General features: G+C 41.1%; 1 protein-coding gene across 1 annotated transcript; it reads left to right on the forward strand.

Annotated features, from left to right (window-relative positions):
• The first annotated feature begins 19,212 nt into the window (after window positions 1–19,212).
• On the forward strand, window positions 19,213–21,059 carry LOC141608210 (uncharacterized). Its single transcript, XM_074427572.1, has 3 exons — window positions 19,213–20,227; window positions 20,372–20,559; window positions 20,841–21,059. The coding sequence occupies exons 1-3, from the start codon at window positions 19,213–19,215 to the stop codon at window positions 21,057–21,059; spliced, it is 1,422 nt and encodes a 473-aa protein (XP_074283673.1).
• Window positions 21,060–22,359: the final 1,300 nt, after the last annotated feature.

Consider the following 22,359-nt stretch of genomic DNA (forward strand, 5'->3'; position numbering starts at 1 on the left):
GAGAAAAGAGTTTGTGCCAGAGCATGTGAGAAGCAAGCTGAGAGAGAAATTCGATGGGTTCAAGATGACATCTGACATGTCTGTGGCTGAGTACTATAAGCAGTTTAATGAGAAGTCTAGGTATCTTTGAGGACATGGGATTGAGTGATGAGAATCGCGCTGAGGTTTGAGAGGGGTTGACCCTAAGATCATGGATAAGCTCCTGTAGGAGTCCTTACGATGTTAAGGACGCTTATGAGAGAGCCGGAGGGCCGAGAGGTTAGTGGAGATGGCTCAGGAGAGGTCTGGAGTTGAGAAAAGAAAGGCTGAGAGTGAGGGTGGTGGCCAATCTAGTCATAAGAAAGGCAACCACAATCAAACTAAGGGGTTTTTTGGGTCGGGGTTTAGTCTTTGGGGCTTCCTTCGGGCGTGGCCGTGGGGGTAGCAGTAACAGTTGGGGTATGACTTGCTTTGGCTGTGGCGGTGTCGGCCACAAGAGACATGAGTTCACGAGTGTGCCTGGAGATTTTCAGGGGACGGGTCGGGGAAGTTATTCTCAGGGACCGGCACAGAGTTATGCGAGCAACAGACCAAGTGGGTCATGGTCTAACCGGGGGAGCCAGAGCTATCAGGGTGGAGGTAACCGCAATGGCGGTAATTCTTATCAGAAACCAGCTACAAACAACAACAACAATCAGGAGTCGGGTGCTAAGCCGGCCACATCACCAAGATCTTGTCCGGGAGGTGGACAAGAAGACCGATTGAAAGTCTGTTCATGATGGACAAGAAAGCAGCTGAGGAGGATGCACATGTTATCACTGGTACCTTTCTTGTTAACGGATTCATACCTTTGTTTTGTTTGATTCGGGGGCTTCCCAGTCGTTTGTATCATCGAGTCATGTTAAAAGGTTGGGTTTGAGAGTTTATGAGTCTGTAAGTGAGAAAGTTTTTATACCTTCGGGAGAGTCTATATCTTGTGGAAGGTTGTTTAGGGATGTGTCTATGATAGTTGGGCAAGTCGACCTACCTGTAGACTTGCTAGAGTTTCCTTTTAACGGTTTTGAGATGATAGTCGGGATGGATTGGCTGGGAAAGTATAAAGCTAAGATAGACTGTCATCAAAAGAAAGTGTCTTTGAGAGGGCCTAAGGGTGTTAGTGTGTCTTATCGTGGGTTTTTAGTCAAACCCAAAGTTAAGTTGATTGCAGCTATCACGTTGAAGTCTTATCTGAGGAAGGGATGTCCTTTGATCTTGTGCCATGTGAGAGATGACCGGATAGAGAGTCCGACAGTTGGCGAGATACCAGTGGTGGGAGAGTTTGCCGATGTTTTTCCTGACGAGATTCCGGGGTTGCCACCGAAGAGGGAGATAGATTTCACCGTTGAGTTGAAACCGGGGACGGGGCCAATCTCTAAGGCACCGTACCGGATGGGTCCTAAAGAGATGGAGGAGCTCAGGAAGCAGTTAGATGATCTGATAGAGAAAGGATACATTAGACCTAGTGTACCGCCGTGGGGAGCACCAGTTCTTTTCGTGAAGAAGAAGGATGGGAGTTTGAGGTTATGCATAGATTACAGAGAGCTGAACCGAGTGAAGGTGAAGAAAAATTATCCTTTGCCAAGGATAGATGACCTGTTTGATCAGTTGAGTGGTGCATCAGTATTTTCCAAGATTGATTTGAGGTCGGGGTATCATCAAGTGAAGATTAGAGAGTTGGACATACCAAAGACAGCGTTCACGTCGAGGTATGGTCATTATGAGTATGTAGTGATGCCGTTTGGGTTATCTAATGCACCGGCCCTATTTATGGATTTGATGAACCGAATCTTCAGACAGTTTTGGGACAGTTCGTGGTGGTGTTCATCGATGACATCTTAGTCTACTCTAAGACTAAGGAAGAGCATGAGGAGCATCTGAGGATCGTGTTGCAGACGTTGAGGGACCATGAGTTGTATGCTAAACTGTCCAAGTGTGAGTTCTGGTTGGAGAAAGTTGCTTTTAAGGGCATGTGATCTCTAAGGAGGGAGTAGCTGTGGATCCGGCAAAGATTGAGGCAGGGACAAAGTAGGAAGCACCAAAGAATGTCGCTGAGATTAGGAGTTTCTTTGGTTTAGCTGGATACTACAGACGGTTCGTGAAAGATTTCTCCAAGATAGCTAGACCTATGACAGCTTTGATGAGGAAAGAGAACAGGTTTCGTTGGGATGAGAGTTGTGAAAAGGCGTTCCAAACATTAAAGAAGCGTTTGACCACAGCTCCTATCTTAGCATTGCCTGAAGGGATTGAGAAATTTGAGGTTTATACAGATGCCTCAAAGAATGGGTTGGGATGTGTGTTGATGCAGAACGGTAAGGTGATTGCCTATGCTTCTAGGCAATTGAAGCCGTATGAGGAGAACTACCCTACGCATGATCTAGAGTTGGGTGCGGTGGTGTTTGCTCTCAAGATTTGGAGACATTACCTTTATGGGGCGACCTTTAAGGTATTTTCTGATCACAAGAGTCTCAAGTACATCTTCACTCAAAAGGAGTTGAACATGAGACAGAGGAGAAGGATGGAGCTGATTGACGATTATGACATGGATATTATCTACCATGAAGGGAAAGCCAATGTCGTTGCAGATGCTTTGAGTAGGAAGAGTGTACACTCCCTGTGTACAGCTCTATCTTTGATGAGGTTGAGAGATGAGGTGGGGAAGTTTGGGATACATATGATTCCGAGAGGAGATGCTGTGGGAGATTTGACAAAGTGCGGCTGATCTTTATGATGATATTCGAGGTAAACAAGCTTTAGATCCTAAGATGGTTGAGTGGAGAGCTGGAGTAGAGAAAGGGACAGTGTCCCGATTTTCCATTCACACAGATGGTAGTTTGAGGTTTGATGGTAGGTGGTGTGTCCCTAATGATGAGGAGCTGAAAAAGACAATCATGACAGAGGCACATTGCACACCATATTCAGTACATCCAGGCGGAGATAAGCTATACAAGGACTTGACGAACACGTTTTGGTGGCCTGGGATGAAGAAAGAAACAATGAGTTCGTGGCCCGTTGTTTGACATGCCGAGAGTAAAAGGGGAACAAATGACGACCACAAGGTAAGATTCGGTCTTTGGAGGTACCTGAGTGGAAGTGGGAATCCATTTCTATGGATTTTATCGTGGGTTTACCAAAGAGTCAACAGGGTAATAACATGATATGGGTGATAGTGGATCGACTGACCAAGTCAGCTCACTTTGTTCCAATGAAAGATACATGGACTAAAGCACAATTGGCTATGGCTTATCGAAAGAATGTGCTTAAGTTACATGGAGTCCCTAAGGACATAGTGTCGACGAGAGATGTGAGGTTTATATCACGGTTCTGGAAAGAGTTGCAGGAATCTTTGGATACAACTTTGAAGATGAGTACAGCTTTTCATCCTGCGACAGACGGTCAGACTGAGAGAACAATCAAAACTCTTGAGGATATGTTAAGAGCTTGTGTGATGGACTTTGGTGGTAGCTGGGAACAGAGGTTGGATTTGATAGAGTTTTCATACAACAACAGCTATCACACTAGCATTGGCATGGCACCGTTTGAGGCTTTGTACGGGAGGAGATGCAGGAGTCCGATTTTTTGGGATGACAGTGCTGAGGTAGTAGTTCTAGGACCAGAGATGGTACATGAGATGGTTTAACAGATTAAGATGATCAGGGAACGGATGAGAGCAGCTCAGGATCGACAAAAGAGTTATGCAGATCTACATCGCCGGGATATAGAGTTTCAGGTTGGGGATAAGGTTCTTCTGAAAGGGTCTCCTATGCGTGGGGTTATGAGATTTGGGAAGAAGGGCAAGCTGAGTCAGAATTTCATAGGTCCTTATGAGATCTTAGAGCGAGTTGGGGAGGTTGCTTACCGTCTGGCTTTACCTGCTGCTTTAGAGAGAGTGCATAATGTGTTTCATGTATCGCAGCTGCGGAAGTATGTGAGTGACCCGTCACATGTGTTAGAGGCAGAGAGCATAGAACTAGATGAGTCTTTATCATATCTTGAGGTACCTAAGCAAATCCTTGACCGGAAGGTTAGGAAGACTAGGAGTGGTGAGACAGTGTTGCTTAAGATCCTCTGGTCTAACCACGAGACAGAGGAAGCTACATGGGAGGCAGAGGAGATCATGAGAGAACGCTACCCTTTCCTTTTTGATCAAGTATGTTTGGTTACGAGGACGTAACTTTGTTTCTTTTAGGGGGGTAGGAGATGATCGCAAAGAGTTTTAAGAGTTTTTATACCCTTTTTATGTTATGTCGGTATAGTTGTTGTTGTTGAGTCGGGAGTGTGGTAGTGTAAGTCTTTGTTTTGTGTTGGTTTGAACTTCGGGGACGAAGTTCTTTTTAAGGAGGGAAGACTGTAATACTCCGTATTTATGAGTCTTGGGGTACTCTATCGAGTAGGCCTTACTCTGTCGAGTAAGGGAGTTTTACGAAATAAAATAGTTTCTGACCTGTTGGGTACTCGATCGAGTAACTACGATTCTCGATCGAGTAGGGGGGTACTCGATCGAGTACCTGGGCTACTCGATCGAGTAGCCGGTTTACGGGGGTTGTTTTCTCGGGTTTTGTTAATTATGCGATTAAGGTATATAATCTTTTCGTCATTCATTCTAATCACTTTTCTAAAACCTAAATCACTGTGAGAAGAGAAAGCAAACTACGTTCATCACCTTAATCGCATTGTTAACAAATCCCGGAGCTTGGAAGGTCGGATTTCACCTGTCTTTACACCGTTGTAATCCTTGCGTCGAGGGTAAGACCTTTATACCGTTTTTATTATATTTCGTCAAAGTTAGTTAAACCCTAATTTTGGGAATTGGGGATTTTGTTGTGTTATGTGCATAGTAGTAATTATGTGCTTGTATAATTAGGAGGAGGATTCGTAGAGGAAGCTTTTTGACTTGGTGTGTGAGATCGTCGACTATTGTGCTTTCCGGGTAGGGTTTCCCTACTCGGTGTTACTTACATGTGGTGTGGTGTTGTGCTGTAATTAGTATAATTGGATGATTCAGACGATGTAGTGATTGTGATTGTGATTGTTTGTCTTTGGTTCTCGAGATGCGTTCTCGGCTGAGTGGAGTCACTTGCGGGAGTGGCTTCACGCCCTAGTTTCGCCCTTCGTGGAACCCGCCACGGAAGGGGATGTGCACATTAATGGGACAGGGTTATCGCTCGGTATGATGAGCGGGGCTTAGGTGGGAACGGCTGCGGTCCCCAACTGGCAGGGCTGGTCCAGTGGACAGTCGGTGACGGAGATGGAGTGGAGTGATTGATCGTGTATGATTGTTTGAGTTGTGTTGGTTACTGTATTGTTGATTATATCACTTGTGTAAATAATCGACCGGTTAATGTTTTAAAACCTGCGGTGATCCATTCGGGGATGGTGAGCAGATATTGAGCAGGTATGACATGAGTACTGGGATAGCTGGGATTGCCACGATCAGATGATAGAAGTCTTCCGCTGTAGCTTAGTAGTTTTCATATACATTTCAGTTAGTTCAGTAGACAACCGTTTTGAGAACATGTATTAGTATTTGGTTTGGTTTTTGGATTGTAACCTTTCGCTAAAGTGTTACTATTTAAATGTCGTTTCATTATTGTTTATTTGATTATCATTGCCTCGGGTAACGGAGATGGTAACGTCCTTATACCTGGGTGGTCCTGGTAAGGCACTTGGTGTATGGGGGTGTTACAAAGACGGGGTGACCGTGTGTGGTTCCTTGGTGCTGACTCGATTTATGACGTGACGGTGTTTTACCGAACCTTTGCCACGAGTCTAACATGACGGCGTGACGCCATTGGACGGGTCTCGTGATGAGACGACTCATAAGTAAAGACCCATAAGTACGCTTGCTTTGACTCGATAGACACGAGGCGGAATTGGAATGGTGGACTGAAGTTTTCGAAAATAGAAATTTTCAAAAAGATTCATTTGTCGCTTTAATGGGCGGCTTCCGAAGATAGAGATCTCCGCAAGTCGATCAGTTGAAAAGGGTTGTCTTAAGTTTATTTGAAAAAGACGGTTTGAGTTTGAGTCGGCTCGGAAAACAGTGTGTTGCTTCCCAAGACGGTTTTAAAATTCAAAATTGTATGTTTGGAAAATCGAGTTTGAAATGTTTGAAAAGGTCTCGGGGACGGTGTATGGTCCTCGGGATCCGAAAGTGTCTCGAGAAAAGGGTGTGTGCTTTTCTCGGGTTTTGAAAGAAAGCCATTGTCGACGCGAAACGGGTTAAAATCCGTGTCTAGACGCGGCGATTATAACGGCGTAAAAAGGTGATTTGAAATGGTTATACAAAACCGGGTTTGAAAATCGTCATTACGACGGCCTAGAAAGGCGTGTTGAAATGGTTATACAAAACCGGATTTGAAAATCGTCATTACGACGGCCTAGAAAGGCGTGTTGAAATGGTTATACAAAACCGGGTTTGAAAATCGTCATTACGACGGCCTAGAAAGGCGTGTTGAAATGGTTATACAAAACCGGGTTTGAAAATCGTCATTACGACGGCCTAGAAAGGCGTGAATCGGTCCGCGAAAGACCGAGTTTTGAAATGGCCATTATAACGGCGCGAAAAGGGTGTTTTTTGAAAGTTTGAAAATGACACGGAAGGACTTATGATCAAATAGCACATAAGCACTCACAGTTCATTATATTATGCATAATGCTGACACGGGTTTTGGCTTAGAAGGGTGGGTTACACACCAAGCAATCAAACCCCGATTTGCGAGAGGGATACCAATCCAAACAAAATGTGTAAGGAGGGTGCCCTAGCCTCGTGCTCGAAAGTGATGAAAGCTCTTTGACGAAACAGAAATATGTAACGTCAACGGTATGCTTGACTCAATCGGGATTCGAAACGCGGGGATGAGAAAACTCACACCGACGAAACGAGCCAACTGGTCGAAAAGGGTTAGGTTGTGGGCCCAGACAAGGAAACCCGACCGTGACCGTAATATCAATTAATGCATTCCAACCAAGACCTCGTTCGAGTCTCACCATCTAGGGATCACAAAGACGTAAGTGTCCTAGTTTTCCCCAGCGGAGTTGCCAATCTGTGGTCATGGGCCACGTCTCGGTCTGTGGATTTGGGGCCACCTACCAATCCGTGGTCACGGGCCACCTGCACGCCAGGCCAATCTGTGGACATGCAGCGGTCTTTTGAAAGCCACACTCGGCGGCGTAAAGATGCTTTCGACCGGATCGTTTTAGATCGGTCGGTTTCGTCTCGGTAAGGGTCTCGAAACCATTAGAGATGTTCGGAGTCGCCACCAAGCATTTTTGGGATGCCTGGAACCCGTTTGAATTCCACTTTATACCTCGGTCAAATCGAAGCACAAAGCAGCATTTGACATAGGTACTAAAGATAAGGAAATCGTCCCTCTTTAGCATCCTATCTCTAGAATGACTCTCGTACGCCCTGGATAAGATCTTCCACTATCCAAAGTTTCTGAGTAAGAGGTAACGGTACGTATTGGGAAGCCCTTTAATCAGACACCCAATCCCGCCCGCGTTTAGCGGCCTCTACTAATCGATCTTGGTTGGTTGAATGCAAAAGTTGATAAAACGGTTTAAATGCATGAATGCGCATCCAATGATTTAAACCTAACATGTGAGAGCTTTCTAAGTCGGTTAGTTTAATCCAAGTATCAAGTATAAGATGTCGAGTTGGATTAACGGTTGATTTTCATGCAAGACGGAAATTAAACATCTATTTACCGTATTAGGTTTAGGGTGCATAACATGATCCATTTGTCTTAGTAAGGCATTTTGCAAATATGGTTTTGAATAACCAAATAGTCATCTGATCCGTCCTATATCCGGGTTAGCCGGAGTTGGGATCGTCCTAGACTAATGCTGGAAGGAAACAGGCCCTGTACCAGACGGCTATAAGAGGCGCGAGCCAGCCGGCGGTGTAAGGGGCCTCCCTCTGGTTTTGAAAATGAGAAGGAAAAGGCCTGCTTGAGGCGCGGGTTAGCCAACGGTTGTATGCCGTGTTCTGACTTTTTAGAAAACGATATAAAACGTTTTGAAAATGGGTATTTGAACCGGTTTGATTTTGAAAGGGTCGTTTAGACCGCATTTGTTGATTTGAGAAACTAGACTCGAATAATCATCATTATTTGATAATATTCGGCGTCGGGTTCGATTTGACAAACTTGACATGAATAGTTTTGAAAAGTGATTATGGACTAATTGTTTTAAGTCCGTTTTGAATGTAATTAGTCGATACTCGTCATCGTACCCGGGTTAAAATCCGGCATGGTATGTAGAACCAAGGATGATTTTGTGTTGGTGACGAATATGTTTATTTGAAAATGTGAGGAAATGGAATAAAAGGCTTTAAAATACCTTCTAAATGTCATTAACCAAATATTATCACCGAAACACAGATTTAACCGTCATGGTAGGAAGAACCAAGGATGAAAAATGCTTTATGGTTAAAACATGTGAAATGAAACAAAAAGGTTTCGAAAATACTTGAATTGGTAAAAACCGATTACAAATATGAAAGATGGATTTAGGGAAATGACAAGAACAAACACGGTTGACTTCTGGTCCGAATACCCCATTTAGGCGCGAGCCTGTTGGCGACCTAAGGGGCTTCTGCCTCAGACCAAAAATCAGTTTTGGCTCGTTTATTCCATGTTTTGGTTCATGTTATGCATGTTTTAGCATGTTAGAGTCATGAAAGAAATGAAAACATAATAAAAGAGGATTTTTACACCCTCATACTTACATGTTTGGTTATGGCGAGTGACCGACGTAAGTGTAACAACTCGTTTGATCGGAAAAAACTCGGTTTAAAACCGTTTTGGTAAGTAAAAGAGTGTTTTAAAAGTTTAGTGATGGTGTTGTGGTCGAAGTGGTAGGTCAAGTGGTAGGTCAAGTGGTTTAATGCACGATGACGGTACCAAACAATGTGTAAGGCTCGTGTTTACGATCGGTAGGTCGTAAATACGCGTCGGATTGTGAATTTAGAAGTCGAGTCGAGAATTTTAAGGGAGAAAAGAGGGGGCGGACACTCGCGTAAGTCTCAAATGGGTGGCATTTGAGGGGTATTTATAGGAGAATGAGTGGTTGTGTGAGTTTTGAGCGATGTGGCCACCTGGGCTGCTCAAAGAGGCGCGAGCCACGTCGCGGGTCATCGAGCTGTGTTGTCGCTTTCACAACAAACGCAATCATGATTTGTTCTATCCTAGGTTTTGTAGTCACATGTTTGGTACTTGACCAACATGAATCCGGGAAAACTAAGCATAGAAGGCTTTGAGATATTTTGTTTTTGTGATTGACTCGGTTTGACTCGTTGTTGGAGTCGGGATTTGAATTTTCGAGTCGGTTTTTGTTCCGGTGTCGGTTTTGACTCTAGTTAGTGTCATTGCGACCCCGTCGCCGTGCATTAAACACTCCAGGTATTTTTGAAATGTTTTGAGATGTTTTATTTTCGAAATCGTTTTAAGTTTTCCGACGTAAAGTTGTACACAAACTGTCGATCAAACGCCGCGATTCCAAAACATGTTGTAGTCCGATAATCATCGAGTGTTTGTTGGAGTCTCAACAGATACTGGGTATCTACAGTCATAAAAGCAATAAAACATGGATGAGGCGGATTTAAGACGAATTATTTACATGGATGAACGATTGATTAGTGACATGGGTGAACAAAATAGGTTAAACATGACGAATTAATGACGAATATGACAATAGACAGATGAAAAATATATCAAGAAATCGAATTCTCGAAACCCGATATGAACAAATCGAATTTCCACAACCCGGATTGATTTTAATGAAAAAAACCCGCAAATATTGGATTACAAGGGATTTAAGCCGGATTTAACGATGAATTAGACGTATTAATGATGATGATTTATGTACATGTGAAATTATTATGCTATCGTATCAGAGAATTAAGGAAAACAAATGAAAGCGAATAAAAGTTGACGAATTACAGAGGACGAAGGAAGAAGAAAGGAAGCATGAATCTGGGCGGCCCTCACGAAGAGGCGCGGCGAGCACATCTGCGCTCCTTCAAGAGGCGCGGCGATTCTTTGCATCCTTTCTCGACGGTTTGTCTTCTGGAAATCCGTAAAAAAGGGTTTTACACAAGGTTTTAGAAATCGGTTTTAAGAGGTGTTTTCGACATAAACCTTACATTAATGATACAAAAAGGCAAATAACAATAATAAAAGAGAGATTTACACCCTCAGACTTACATGTTTGACGAAACGAGATGAACTAAGTTTACGATTAGTGATGCTCGACTCGAATGTAGACGAAAGTGCCCTCGTAAAAGGAAAACAATTAAGATTATTTAAGTTGATTATTGTGTAGTTGGTCAAATTGGTCGGTCATGCAAACGAGGCTGGTACTCAGAAGAATCCGAGCTTACGTGGTCGAATGTTCAAGCACGTAGACGCCAAAAAGTAAGAACAAAGGTCTAGAATGCAAAGGGAGAAGAGAAGGGCAGACACTCGCGTGAGAAATATGAGGAGCAAAGGCTCCTATTTATACTAATCACGTGAAGGAATAGGGTTTTCGGAGAGACTTTGGAAGTGAATCTCGGAAAGATATGAAAAATATACGAAAAATACGCAGAAAAGGACCTGGGAAGAGGCGCAGCAGTCACTGCGTCTCTTGGAAGAGGCGCAGCACCTGCTGCGTCTGTTCCCAAGTGGTTTCCTCCTGCGGAAGAAATATTTCCGTGCTTAAGTTATGGAATAACGGGATAATTTGGTTTTCCTTAATATCTTGTCTGAATATTAGGGGAAATTGTTTACCAAAGATTAAAAGATTGTGAAATATTTATAAAATATGGAATAGAAATATCCGGAACATTCCAGAACAATCTGACTCGGGATTTAACGGTTATCAGAAAATGAAGACGGTTTTAGGCCCGGACTCCAAATGTACTCTAATTACTGTCAAAACGACCGTATCGGCACGTAGATAACGACTACGAGGTAGACATCAGTGTTTGAGCAATCACTTGACGATAAACTTACGAACTGTCACAAATCGTTCCGCGTACCAAACATGCGGCCCAATCATTACCGGGTGGTTTGCGGGAGGTGCAGAAATGAGGTATCTACAGTAACACAGTAGTGGTATGGTCGTCAAAAGCATTTGGTGCTATATAAGTTTGCTTAGTTGCATTGCTTTGGGAAGTGTGGGATGAACTTCGGGGACAAAGTTCCTTTTAAAGGGGGAAGACTGTAATACCCGCCTTGTTAGGGACCTATTGACTAACCTATTGACCAAAGGAGAACCTTAGAAAAGGATACGGGAGAGAGTAGTAGACCAACGTAACGTATTACTCGACCTAGCTAGGGTTACTCGCCCAAGTAGTTAAGATACTCGAGCGAGTAAGGCGTACTCGGTCGAGTATGTCCGTACTCGAACGAGTACCTCGTAAGTCAACGTGTTATTATAAAATGCGAAATCTTAATCTTAATGTACTTTGAGAGCCTTTAGTAAGAAATTCCCGGATAAATAAAGGTGTTACCATCTCAGTTGCCTGATCTAGTAAGTATAAAAGACAAACAATTATCAAAGTACTTTAAGACGATATAATTACACTGCCTCAAATGGTTTTATTACAAAAGTTCCAACGAGATAATTAAATGATAAAATTATGTTTTAATACAACTGCATCCTAAATAATAGAAATAGTGTCTGAATAAACTAAGTGATCTCTAGACTCTGACGAAGGTCGTACGTCCCAAGCTCCCTCCAAGCATCCAGCACATCTAAAAAGTTAACCTGTCAATCAATCTGCTCTCCAATATTTGGTTCATCACAGGTGTTCATGAATACACGGTCAACCACGAGGTTGAGTAGGATAACTAAAAAGCATTAAGTAAATATAATAAAGTTGCAACAAAAAGATAACAAAACACTCGCACCTCAAACCGTCACTCACCGCATAACCGAGTGCTACAAAACCGACACATCATAATCATCGCTCAGGTCCACGGTTACTAAAACACCACCGTGCCTGGCCGGCCACAATTTCACAGGTCCACGACACTTCAACATACTCGTGCCTGGCCGACCAATAATCACAATCACAATACCAATTGTAATACCCGTCCTTTTAGAGACCCGTTGACCGTCATTGACTCACCTTGGACACCTATCCAGACCTTCAAAAACTTTACGAGTAACCTTGTGACGTTGGGAGCCTTTGTGTTCGTGTACTCGATCTAGCGAAGGCTACTCGATCGAGTAGCTTAGTCACTCGATCGAGTAGCGGAGGCTATATCGTGATATCGTGAAACCCAAATCATTTCTTCTCTTTCTCTCCTAAACTAAGATGCCGCCATTTCACTTCTCATTCACCATGGTTCATCTCCTTGAGGCCTTTGAGAGTGGTTACACCATAGGGATGGGATGCTTGAGTTGGGTAGCGGTCTTGACGCCGGATTGCTTTGTATATGTATGTTGTCATCATCATCATCGTCTCCCTTGGTTTCAGTTGTGATTATAGTTGTAGTAATGGGTGGTTATCCTGGTTGTTATAGGTGGTTATGGTGGTTGCTCGTTATCTTATGGTCGTGGGCGGAATCGCTGCGAGTTGCTAAAGGTAGGTTTTCCTTCTCAGTACTGTTGGTTGTCTAGTGTGTCGTTTGTATTGCATGGTTGGTTTTAGTATCTTTGGTGGTCTTGTGGATTGGTTGTGATTGGTCATTGTGATTGTTTGTCTGTGGTTCTCGAGGTGCGTCCTCGGCTGAGTGGAGTCACTTGCGGGAGTGGCTTCACGCCTTTGATTCACCGTCTGTGGAACCCGCCACAGAGGGAAGTGCACATTAAGGAACATGGGTTATTTCTCGGATGAGATGAGCGGGGCTTAGGTTGGAACGGCTGCAGTCCCCCACTGGCGGTGTGGATTATTGGTTGCGATTGGTAACCTGGCAAGACTAAACCTTCGGGCAGTCAGAGGTGTGTGGGTGATTGGAGTTGGTGGCGTGTGTAATTTGTTATGTCTTGTTGTGTTTGTTCTTGTATGTTCCTTCAGTTACTGACCTTGTGTGGTGTTGTTGTGTTGTCTTCTTGTGTTGTGTCTTCCGTGATCCACTATGGTGAGCAGTCGGTCTTAGCAGGTTGATGTCTGGATCATAGCTGGGTGCTTGGAGGGACGAGTCTACCACGAGTCATGGCAGAGATAGGTTCACATAGTTGATCATAGTCACGAGTTGTATCTTTATTTTGTTTATATTACTTGTAATTTAATATAACTGTTCTTTAATCGACATTTGATTATTATTGTCCTCGGGCAACCGAGATGGTAACGCCCTTATCTACTGGGGAAGGTCTTGTTAAGGCTCCTTGGTAGATGGGGGTGTTACACCAATCCTCTTTTAAGATGCCAATAAACAACAAAGAACCAACCAACAGTTATAATAGTATAATTATAAGATACTCAAGACAACAATTGTAACAATAAACTCATGGTGGAATAATTATCATAAAAACAATGCAATAACAATTTGTCTTATGCCAACAATGCAATAATAATTCATCTTACGACAACAATGTAACAATAATCCGTCTTATAAGAAATTCATCAATTCATTAATTTAACAAACAAGTAAGGTTGAGTAGATATCCTACCTTTAGCAAATCTTCACAATTCAATAGACAATTAAACTTAGAAAGACTCTTCCACAAATCCATCACCTAAACAACAATTAGATTGCATACAATTATAAACTATTCTTGTTGACAAAACTAAGATAAAAACTACCCAAAACAATCACCCAAAATCACCCCAAACAACACCCCACACACGGCTAAACCCGACGGTGGTCAACCCGTCGGTCAACGTTCGGTCAATGCAGCGGATCAAGGTCGGTTTTTGGTCAAACGTAAACAATTGATGTAAGGTGATTAGATATAATTTGAGTTTTTGATGTGGAATAAAAGAGATGGTGACGCATGAGATATGTTTATATAGTTGGAAGGGTAGGTGGTTGATGTAAACTTCTAGGAAGCTTACTATATAACTTTATTATTATTTTTATTATTTCTCTCGTTAAAATATCTAAGGTAGATAAAGCCTACACAAGTCAACACCTCCCCCTTTGGTCAACACCACCCGCCTGTCATACACCCTTCGTCCGTTTTTTTTTTTAAAAAACTTCTGTCTTATAATGTGACACTTCATGTTTTAAGTTTATTTTGTGATACATTTTGATAAGTATGATATGGTTTGATAATGGTTAAGTGAGTTAATTGTGTTGCAATGATAATGATTTGAAATGGCATTCAGATGTGTTGATGGTTTCATGAGGCTTTTGTAGCATTTTTGGGTGAATTTCGGGACAAAGTTCATTTTAAGGGAGAAGACTGTAATACCCGTAATTTGATAAGTATTTATAAGAATAAATTATGTAATTCAAATAGTTAATTAAAAGGCATTTATACTAATAATTGCAAATAAGAAGATAATTAGTAATAAAATAATGAATGAGTCGCCACTACTACAAAACTCGTTATGGACATCAGTCGATGGACATCGGATTGTCTGGAAAACCGACGTACATAACATGCACATCGGTTGTTTGCAAAAACCTGATGTGCATATAATTATATGTACATCGGTTGCGTTAAAAAACACATGTCCATTATTTCTGATTTTAAAGGACATGTGATATTTAATAAAACCCATGTCTATATAAAAGTCATGGACATGGAACATTGCATTTAAGCGATGTGCATCTAAAGTGAAAATTATAAGCAGCAAAAATATTTGCCTCACCGCCATCACTTATAATTTCCAATGCATACATTCTTTTCTACCTAAACCCTTAGTGTCCCACTACCCCTTTTTATTCTGATTTCATCTCCCTCCACACCCAACTTCGCCATTATTGTTCCTCACCTCAATGCTGAACGCCGGTAGCCACCTCGTCACCCACAACACCACGTCATTTCCGGCACCAACCTCGTGACCCTTCTTATTACTTCCAGCAGCACCTCATCAGCTAGTTCGTATGCAGTTCTCAATCAGGTTGGTATTTATCAAATTTTTCATTAAATCCTTTGTTTTTCCTCATTTGAATTTCATTTTATCATGAATTTAGGTATTGTTTTAACATTTAGGGCTTATTAATTAAGTTATTTTACTAATTTGGGTACAATTAAGTCTTAGGGTTAGACCTTCAATTAAATTTCAGTTTAACTGGGTAATGAATCTTTTTAATCGATTTGAGAAAAATGGAAGGATTGTTGGAATTGCAATTTTGTGGATACAATACAGCTCCTGCGGTTGTATATTATACTTCCAATTATATTATCAATTAAGTGGGAATTGCTTTCGACTAATATGTGTAAATGCTTGATTACTTGTAAGGTTTGTTAAGTTCGAATGGGGAGATGATTTGATTGTGGTTTAGTATTCTAGACAATGGTAGTTCCTGAAGTAAATCAAAGGCTACTGGAGCAACTGAATGAAATGGGATTCCCGTTCTCTTATGCAACTTGAGCACTTCATTATTCTGGTCAGTATGACTATTTTATCAGGAATTTGGATAGATTGATAGTGATATTTGAGATGATTGTGCTTCTCTGAAAAGAGATTAGAGATGACTTCAGCAAGCCATTTTTAGAAGAAAATTCATAGTCATGTCGTTAAGTTGGTGGTTTTTCGTGTTAGTGATCTGTAAGAGTATTAGAGTTTTAATCATACCTTACACGAGAAGATTGTGTTTCATTTGCTTAACTAAAAACTTACTTCGGTCTGTATGTTATGATGGTTTAGCCAAGCATGAAACAAAGCGGCTCATGGAGGAGACTGAGCAGATGGTGAAGAGTAGAGGTGATTTGTGTTCCAAAATTCTTAAAAAGAAGAAAAAAGTTATGACCTTGGAATCTGATTCCTTCAACCTCTCACAGGTTAGTTTGAGTTTGTTCTTTTAAAACTTCTTTAGTGATTTGAGTCTCATCATACAGTGGATATTGATGAAGGGCCGTGGAAAGGTTGTCTTAAGTGTTAAGCTCCACACACTTGTTTATATAATTTAATTTGTAATTGACATTCTGTTGAAGTTATTCACCTTTTGCTTGCCATTGCAGACTTTGGAACTTATCCTGCAGGGGAGAAGCAATTTTGCTGCTAAAGTTGTTGAGAAGAGGTAATTTAGGTTATGGCTAATGCATGAGCCACATCAATTTTTACAAATTACAACATTGTTAATCTGTGTTTTAATTGGCTTCCAGTTCTTATTATGCCGAAGTTTCTGATGATATGATCTCCAGATTGCAAGAGCAGAAGGTTGATTTTTTTTCCTTTAATTTATCGCCTGGATGTTCTACTTAAATCGGCCATTATTACTCATTAGTGGCGTTATCGGTTATCTTACAAATACCGGCTGGATGAAAAGCTACAAAATGAGGTAATCATTAAATAAAGAAGGTTGTTTTGTACATACTTTTTAGGACTTCATTTTTTATTTTTCTGTACGGTGATAGTGGCTTGCCTGGTTCTTTCGACTTTTAATTTTAACTTCTTTATCAATGAGCTAATTTTCCAGTTACAATCGTTGGATAATGTTACAATCTCCGGAATTTGGAATTGAGAAATTATGTCCAGTCCTTGATATAAAAATTAAGATGATGGTCTTGAACTGAGTTTTGCATGTGGGCATCAAAAGACTAGTCTCTTTTTCTTCAATCGCTTTCCTTTTTATGGTCCTATGTATGGATATTTGCTACCTGTCTTATTTAGTTCTATATTATCTTTTGTCATCAGGAAATTCTAGCCTCGAGGATGCGATAACTTGGATTATTGATCACGTGAATGACCCTGATATCTACCAGATTCCTTTGGTATGATCTTCTTTCTCATGTGTGTTTGATGAAGCCTGCCTAGTTGATATAATTTATCATGAGTGGGATGCCTTAGCTTTCTCCTAGTTGATATAATTTAGACTGAGATTGAGTTCCAAAACAAATGATGCTAATCAAAAGAATAATCAAGACGCAATATGCTGATTAAGTATCTTATTGGCTATTAATTAACAGTAGCCAATCTTAGATAATTTTTAGTTGTAGACTGCCTTAGGTATAGTTGGCAATTGCTTTGCACAACAAAGATACCCGATAAAGGACTTTGTAAAGCTAACTAGTTATTAGAAATTAAAATATCATTATGTCAGTTTGAAATAGTTTCATTTTGATGCATTATATATGATGCCTTAAAAATTGCAGCTTCTTTTTGAATTTCAACATTTGACAAATTCATTTGCATCTGGACTTGAATTCACTTTGTCAATTTGTGTCTGTGTATCTTAAATCTCAGGACTACGAGCAGTCAGATATCGATCATCAATTTATAGTTATCAAGAACATGAAATCTTTTGAAGCATCTTGTTTTTAATTGTATGCTGAAAATTTGATGATGAATTTGTTTTAGTCGACAAATGTCTTATATCCATTTTTACTGGACTGCTACTCCATATTTCAAGGCTAGAGAGGATTATGTACAATTGTTGGTGATTTTAGTGGAATTTAGCTGTGAAATCCTTTATATTTGTTTCTATTTTTATTCCACTCATCTGCTCTCAGATGTTTAGTTTCCTTATTCAGAGAATTGGCTGTATGAACATCAGGTACCCCTTTTTCTAATTCTGCAGAGAACCACTTCTTCTTCTTCTTGTTTTTGTTTTTGTTTTAGTTTATCGTCCTCTCTGTTTGGTGTTTGATGGCTTATGTTGTATAATGCCAACTATTACATTCTCCCTGTCTTGTTCTTCTTGTTCTTCTTCTAATTTTTATATTTTGTTGTTTTTGTTGTTCATCCTCTTTGTTTGGTGGCTTCTGTTGTACCCTTGTCGGTATGGCACAAGTTGAAGCGGCCATACAGGAAATTTTCCAAGCTCCTCACATTCAGGTGAGTGTATTGCTAGTAGTTGTGATACTTAAAATACAGCAACGTATGTGTCTCGTTAGTTATATAGGATCTTCTATGTTCATATTTTGTTTTCTCGTTAACTTTGTTGGTTGAACCAGATTCTCTTGGTAATATGCCCAATGGGAGATGAGCAAATCTGAGGCTGCCAAGTAGTCTTGCCTCAGTTTACATATCGGTTTATATTTTTGTATAGGTTAGTCGTCTAAGTAAATTTGACACATTATGTAGAAATTTTTTTGTAATTGGCTTTGGATAACCGATTGATTGTATACAGATATTTTGTTGTTGATTATGGAATCATATTGCATTGTCATCATGGGTACGACTAATATGGGCAACAGCGTAATATTTTTTTTTAATAAAAAATAATAATTATAGACATCGAATTTTTGCAAAAAACTGATGTCTATTGATCAAATAGACATCAGTTCTCCTAAATATCCGATGTCCATTGATAAAATAGACATCGGTTTTCCTAAAAATCCGATGTCCATTGATCAAATAGACATCGATTTTCCTAAAAATCCGATGTGCAAATTTTAATGGACATCGGTTTAAAATCCGATGTCCATTAATCCACAATGGACATGACCAAACTCTACATCGGTTGTGTATCCGATGTCCATATAGTGAAAAGTCCGATGTCCATCACAAGTTTTGTAGTAGTGCGGGAAAGGGAGTTGGGCTGGTTTTGGATCGTGTGTAGTAGCTCATGCAACATATGATAATAGTAGTACTAATAATAGTACTACTACTACAACAACAACAACAACAACAACAACAACAACAACAACAACAACAACAACAACAACAACAACAACAACAACAACAACAACAACAACAACAACAACAACAACAACAACAACAACAACAACAACAACAACAACAACAACAACAACAACAACAACAACAACAACAACAACAACAACAACAACAACAACAACAACAACAACAACAACAACAACAACAACAACAACAACAACAACAACAACAACAACAACAACAACAACAACAACAACAACAACAACAACAACAACAACAACAACAACAACAACAACAACAACAACAACAACAACAACAACAACAACAACAACCATAACCATTATATCAATATTGCAAGCCGGATTGCGAGGAGTAACGCCAAGATTTATGATGGAATTGTTGATCCTGTGCTAATGTCAGAGTGGATCAGGGATATGGAGAAGCATTTCATTCTCTACCGTGTTGCAGAGGCTGATAAAGTTAACATTGCTGCACATTTTCTCGAGAAAGAAGCTGATCGTTGGTAGGCTATGACTGGTCCCATTGCTACCTTGGAACCAGGTTTTGGCTGGGAGAGATTCAAGACTCTTTTGGAAGCAAGATTCTATCCTACTCAAGTGAAACACCTGAAGATGGCAGAGTTCCTGAATTTCAAGCAAGGGGATTTGTCCGTACAGGCATATACTGATCAGTTTAATGCTCTAGCCCATTTTGCTGAACCTATGATTCCTAATAAAGCACAGAGGACTTTCTTTTTCAGGCAGGGGTTAAAGGCTAAGATCCAGGGTATGGTGAAAAGGGATAATGATACTTTTGCTCGTGTTTATGATGAAGCTCTTTGGGCTGAGGGTGCTATTGAGGCGGTCAGACTTGAGACGGTAACTGAGAGTGATAAATCTTCCAAGAGGCCGTTTATTCCTTCTACTTCGCATGCCTACAATTACAAGAAAGGCAAGCATGAGAACCAGAAAGGATTTCAGAAGAATGTTCAGAACAAAGACAAAGTATGCTACAGTTGCCAGAAGACCTACCATCCTGGGAGGGACTGTAAGGGTAATCCTTTGGGATGTTATAATTGCAAAGAACTGGGTCACAAAGCTGTTGATTATCCCAAGAAAGATACTACTCCTGCTGATGTGAATGTCCCTAAGCCGAAGGGACGTATCTTCGTGATGAGCCGTGCTGAGGCTGAGTCACACCCAAATGTGATTACTGGTATGTTTATAGTTTCAGATATTCCTACTTATATTTTATTCGATACTGGCGCATCTTTATCTTTTATATCCGCATCCTATGCCAAGAAAGCTGTTCATGTTTCCCATTTTGCTGAGACCACTCCTATATCCTTACCGTCAGGCGAAGTTGTTTCATGTTCCACGGTATTCAAGGACGTTCCTATCTCTATTGCGGGATGTATCCTTCCAGCTACTCTTATTAGTTTCTCCTTAGCCGAGTTTGACATCATTCTAGGCATGGATTGGTTATCCCGTTACGATGCTAGATTTCAATGCCGAGACCAGAAGATTTTTCTTAAGAGTCCGTGTGGTACGAAGTTGACTTATAGAGGAATGAGAATGTAACCAGGTATCAAGTTAATTTCAGCAATGAAGCTTTTTGGCATGCAGAGGAAAGGACACTAAGTGTATCTATGTGTGGTGACGAGTGCTCCATCGTTACCAAAACTTGAAGATGTTCCGGTTGTCAGTGAGTATGCAGATGTTTTCCCAGATGAGCTACCAGATATACCTCCAGAGAGGGACGTTGAGTTTGTTATCGATCTTGTACCAGGGACCGGACCTATTGCGAAGGCTCCTTACCGTGTGGCTCCTATCGAATTACAAGAATTGAAGAAACAGCTAAATAAAATGATCGAGAGGGTTTTATCCACCCGAGTGCTTCCCCGTGGGGTGCTCCTGATTTGTTTGTCAAGAAGAAGGATGGTAGTATGAGGCTGTCTATAGACTGCCGTGAACTGAACCGTGTGACCATCAAGAATAAGTACCCGTTACCCATGATTAACAATCTGTTCGATCAGTTGAGGGGTGCAAGTGTGTTCTCCAAGATTGATTTGAGATCAGGCTATCATCAGATTCCAGTTAAGGAGGCCGTCATCCCGAAGACAGCTTTCAGTACGTGATATGGTCATTACGAGTTTAAGGTGATGTCTTTTGGGTTGACAAATGCTCCTGCCGTTTTCATGGACAAGATGAATAGGACTTTCAGGGAGTATTTGGATAAGTGTGTGGTGGTTTTCATTGATGACATCTTGATTTATTCCAAGGGTGAGAGCGAGCATAAACTGCATCTCCGTGCAATACTCGATATTCTTCGTAAGCAGAAGTGGTATGCAAATTTTCTAAGTGTGAATTTTGGTTAAAGGAGGTGTCATTTTTGGGGCATATCATCAAAGAAAGGCGTAATGGTGGATCCTTCTAAGGTGGAGGCTGTTTTGGAATGGAAGAGTCCGGCTAATGTCAATGAGATTCGAAGCTTCTTGGGTTTGGCTGTTTATTATCACAGATTTGTCAAGGATTTTTCTAAACTGGCAAGACCGATGACTCAGTTGCTGGAGAAGGAATCAAAGTTTATTTGGTCTGAGGTGTGTGAGAAGGCTTTTCAAGAGTTGAAAGCAAGACTGACTTCTGCTCCTGTTTTGACCTTACCCGAAAATGGTGTTGAGTTTGACATCTTTTGCGATGCTTCTAAGAATGGGCTGGGTTGTGTCCTGATGTAAAATAGAAAGGTGATTGCTTATGCTTCAAGGCAGTTGAAAGTACACGAGGTGAATTATCCGACGCACGATCTAGAGTTAGCAGTTGTGGTACATGCTCTTAAGATATGGCGACACTACTTGATTGGAGTTCGATGCCGCATCTACACTGACCACAAGAGTCTCAGGTACGTTTTCACTCAAAAGGACTTAAACCCAAGACAGAGACGCTGGTTAAAGTTGGTTAATGATTATGATGTGGAGTTGCTTTATCATGAAGGGAAGGCCAATGTTATAGCTGATGCTCTCAGTAGGAAGACCGTTCATTCTGTTAGCTCTATCGGAATTTTGCCAGATGATTTGTGTGCAGAGTTTAGAAAGCTTAATTTGGAGTTTGTAGAACCTAGTAGTGTGTGCTTGAATGCCATGGTGGCTGAACCGGAGTTGTTCCGGGAGATCCGAGAGAAGCAGGTAGCTGATTCTAAGGTGGCTGTGATCCGTTCTAAGTTGGGTAATGGTAAAGCTGTTGGTTTTGGAGTCAATCTAGATGGGGTTCTCAAGTTTCGAGGTAGATGGTGTATCCCTGACGATGTCAAGTTGAAGGTAAAGATTTTGAGTGAGGCGCATCATACGTCATATTCAGTGCATCCAGGTAGTGATAAGATGTATCAGGATTTACAGCTCCAGTTTTGGTGGCCTCGCATGAGGAATGACATTGCTGAGTTTGTGAGTAAGTGTCTTACTTGCCAGCAGGTTAAAATTGACCATAAGATACCGGGTGGTTTGTTGCAGCCGTTGGCGATTCTTACTTGGAAGTGGGAGTCTATCTCTATGGACTTTGTGATGGCATTGCCGAGAACTATTGGTGGTAAAGATGCTGTTTGGGTGATCGTGGATCCTCTGATGAAGTGTGCTCGTTTCGTGCCAATCACATAGACTTGGAGTTTAGATCGTTTGGCAAGTGCAT

This window comes from Silene latifolia, chromosome 10 (genome assembly GCF_048544455.1).
Source record: "Silene latifolia isolate original U9 population chromosome 10, ASM4854445v1, whole genome shotgun sequence".
Classification (NCBI taxonomy): Eukaryota; Viridiplantae; Streptophyta; class Magnoliopsida; order Caryophyllales; family Caryophyllaceae; genus Silene; species Silene latifolia.

Bases quoted from the DNA above. Each gene is read 5' to 3' on its own strand.
- LOC141608210 (XM_074427572.1), top strand. From the start codon at position 19,213: ATGACTGGTCCCATTGCTACCTTGGAACCAGGTTTTGGCTGGGAGAGA. The intron at 20,228-20,371 runs GTACGAAGTTGA...CAAAACTTGAAG, and splicing joins TTTTCTTAAGAGTCCGTGTG to ATGTTCCGGTTGTCAGTGAG. The intron at 20,560-20,840 runs GTTTTATCCACC...TACGAGTTTAAG, and splicing joins TAAATAAAATGATCGAGAGG to GTGATGTCTTTTGGGTTGAC.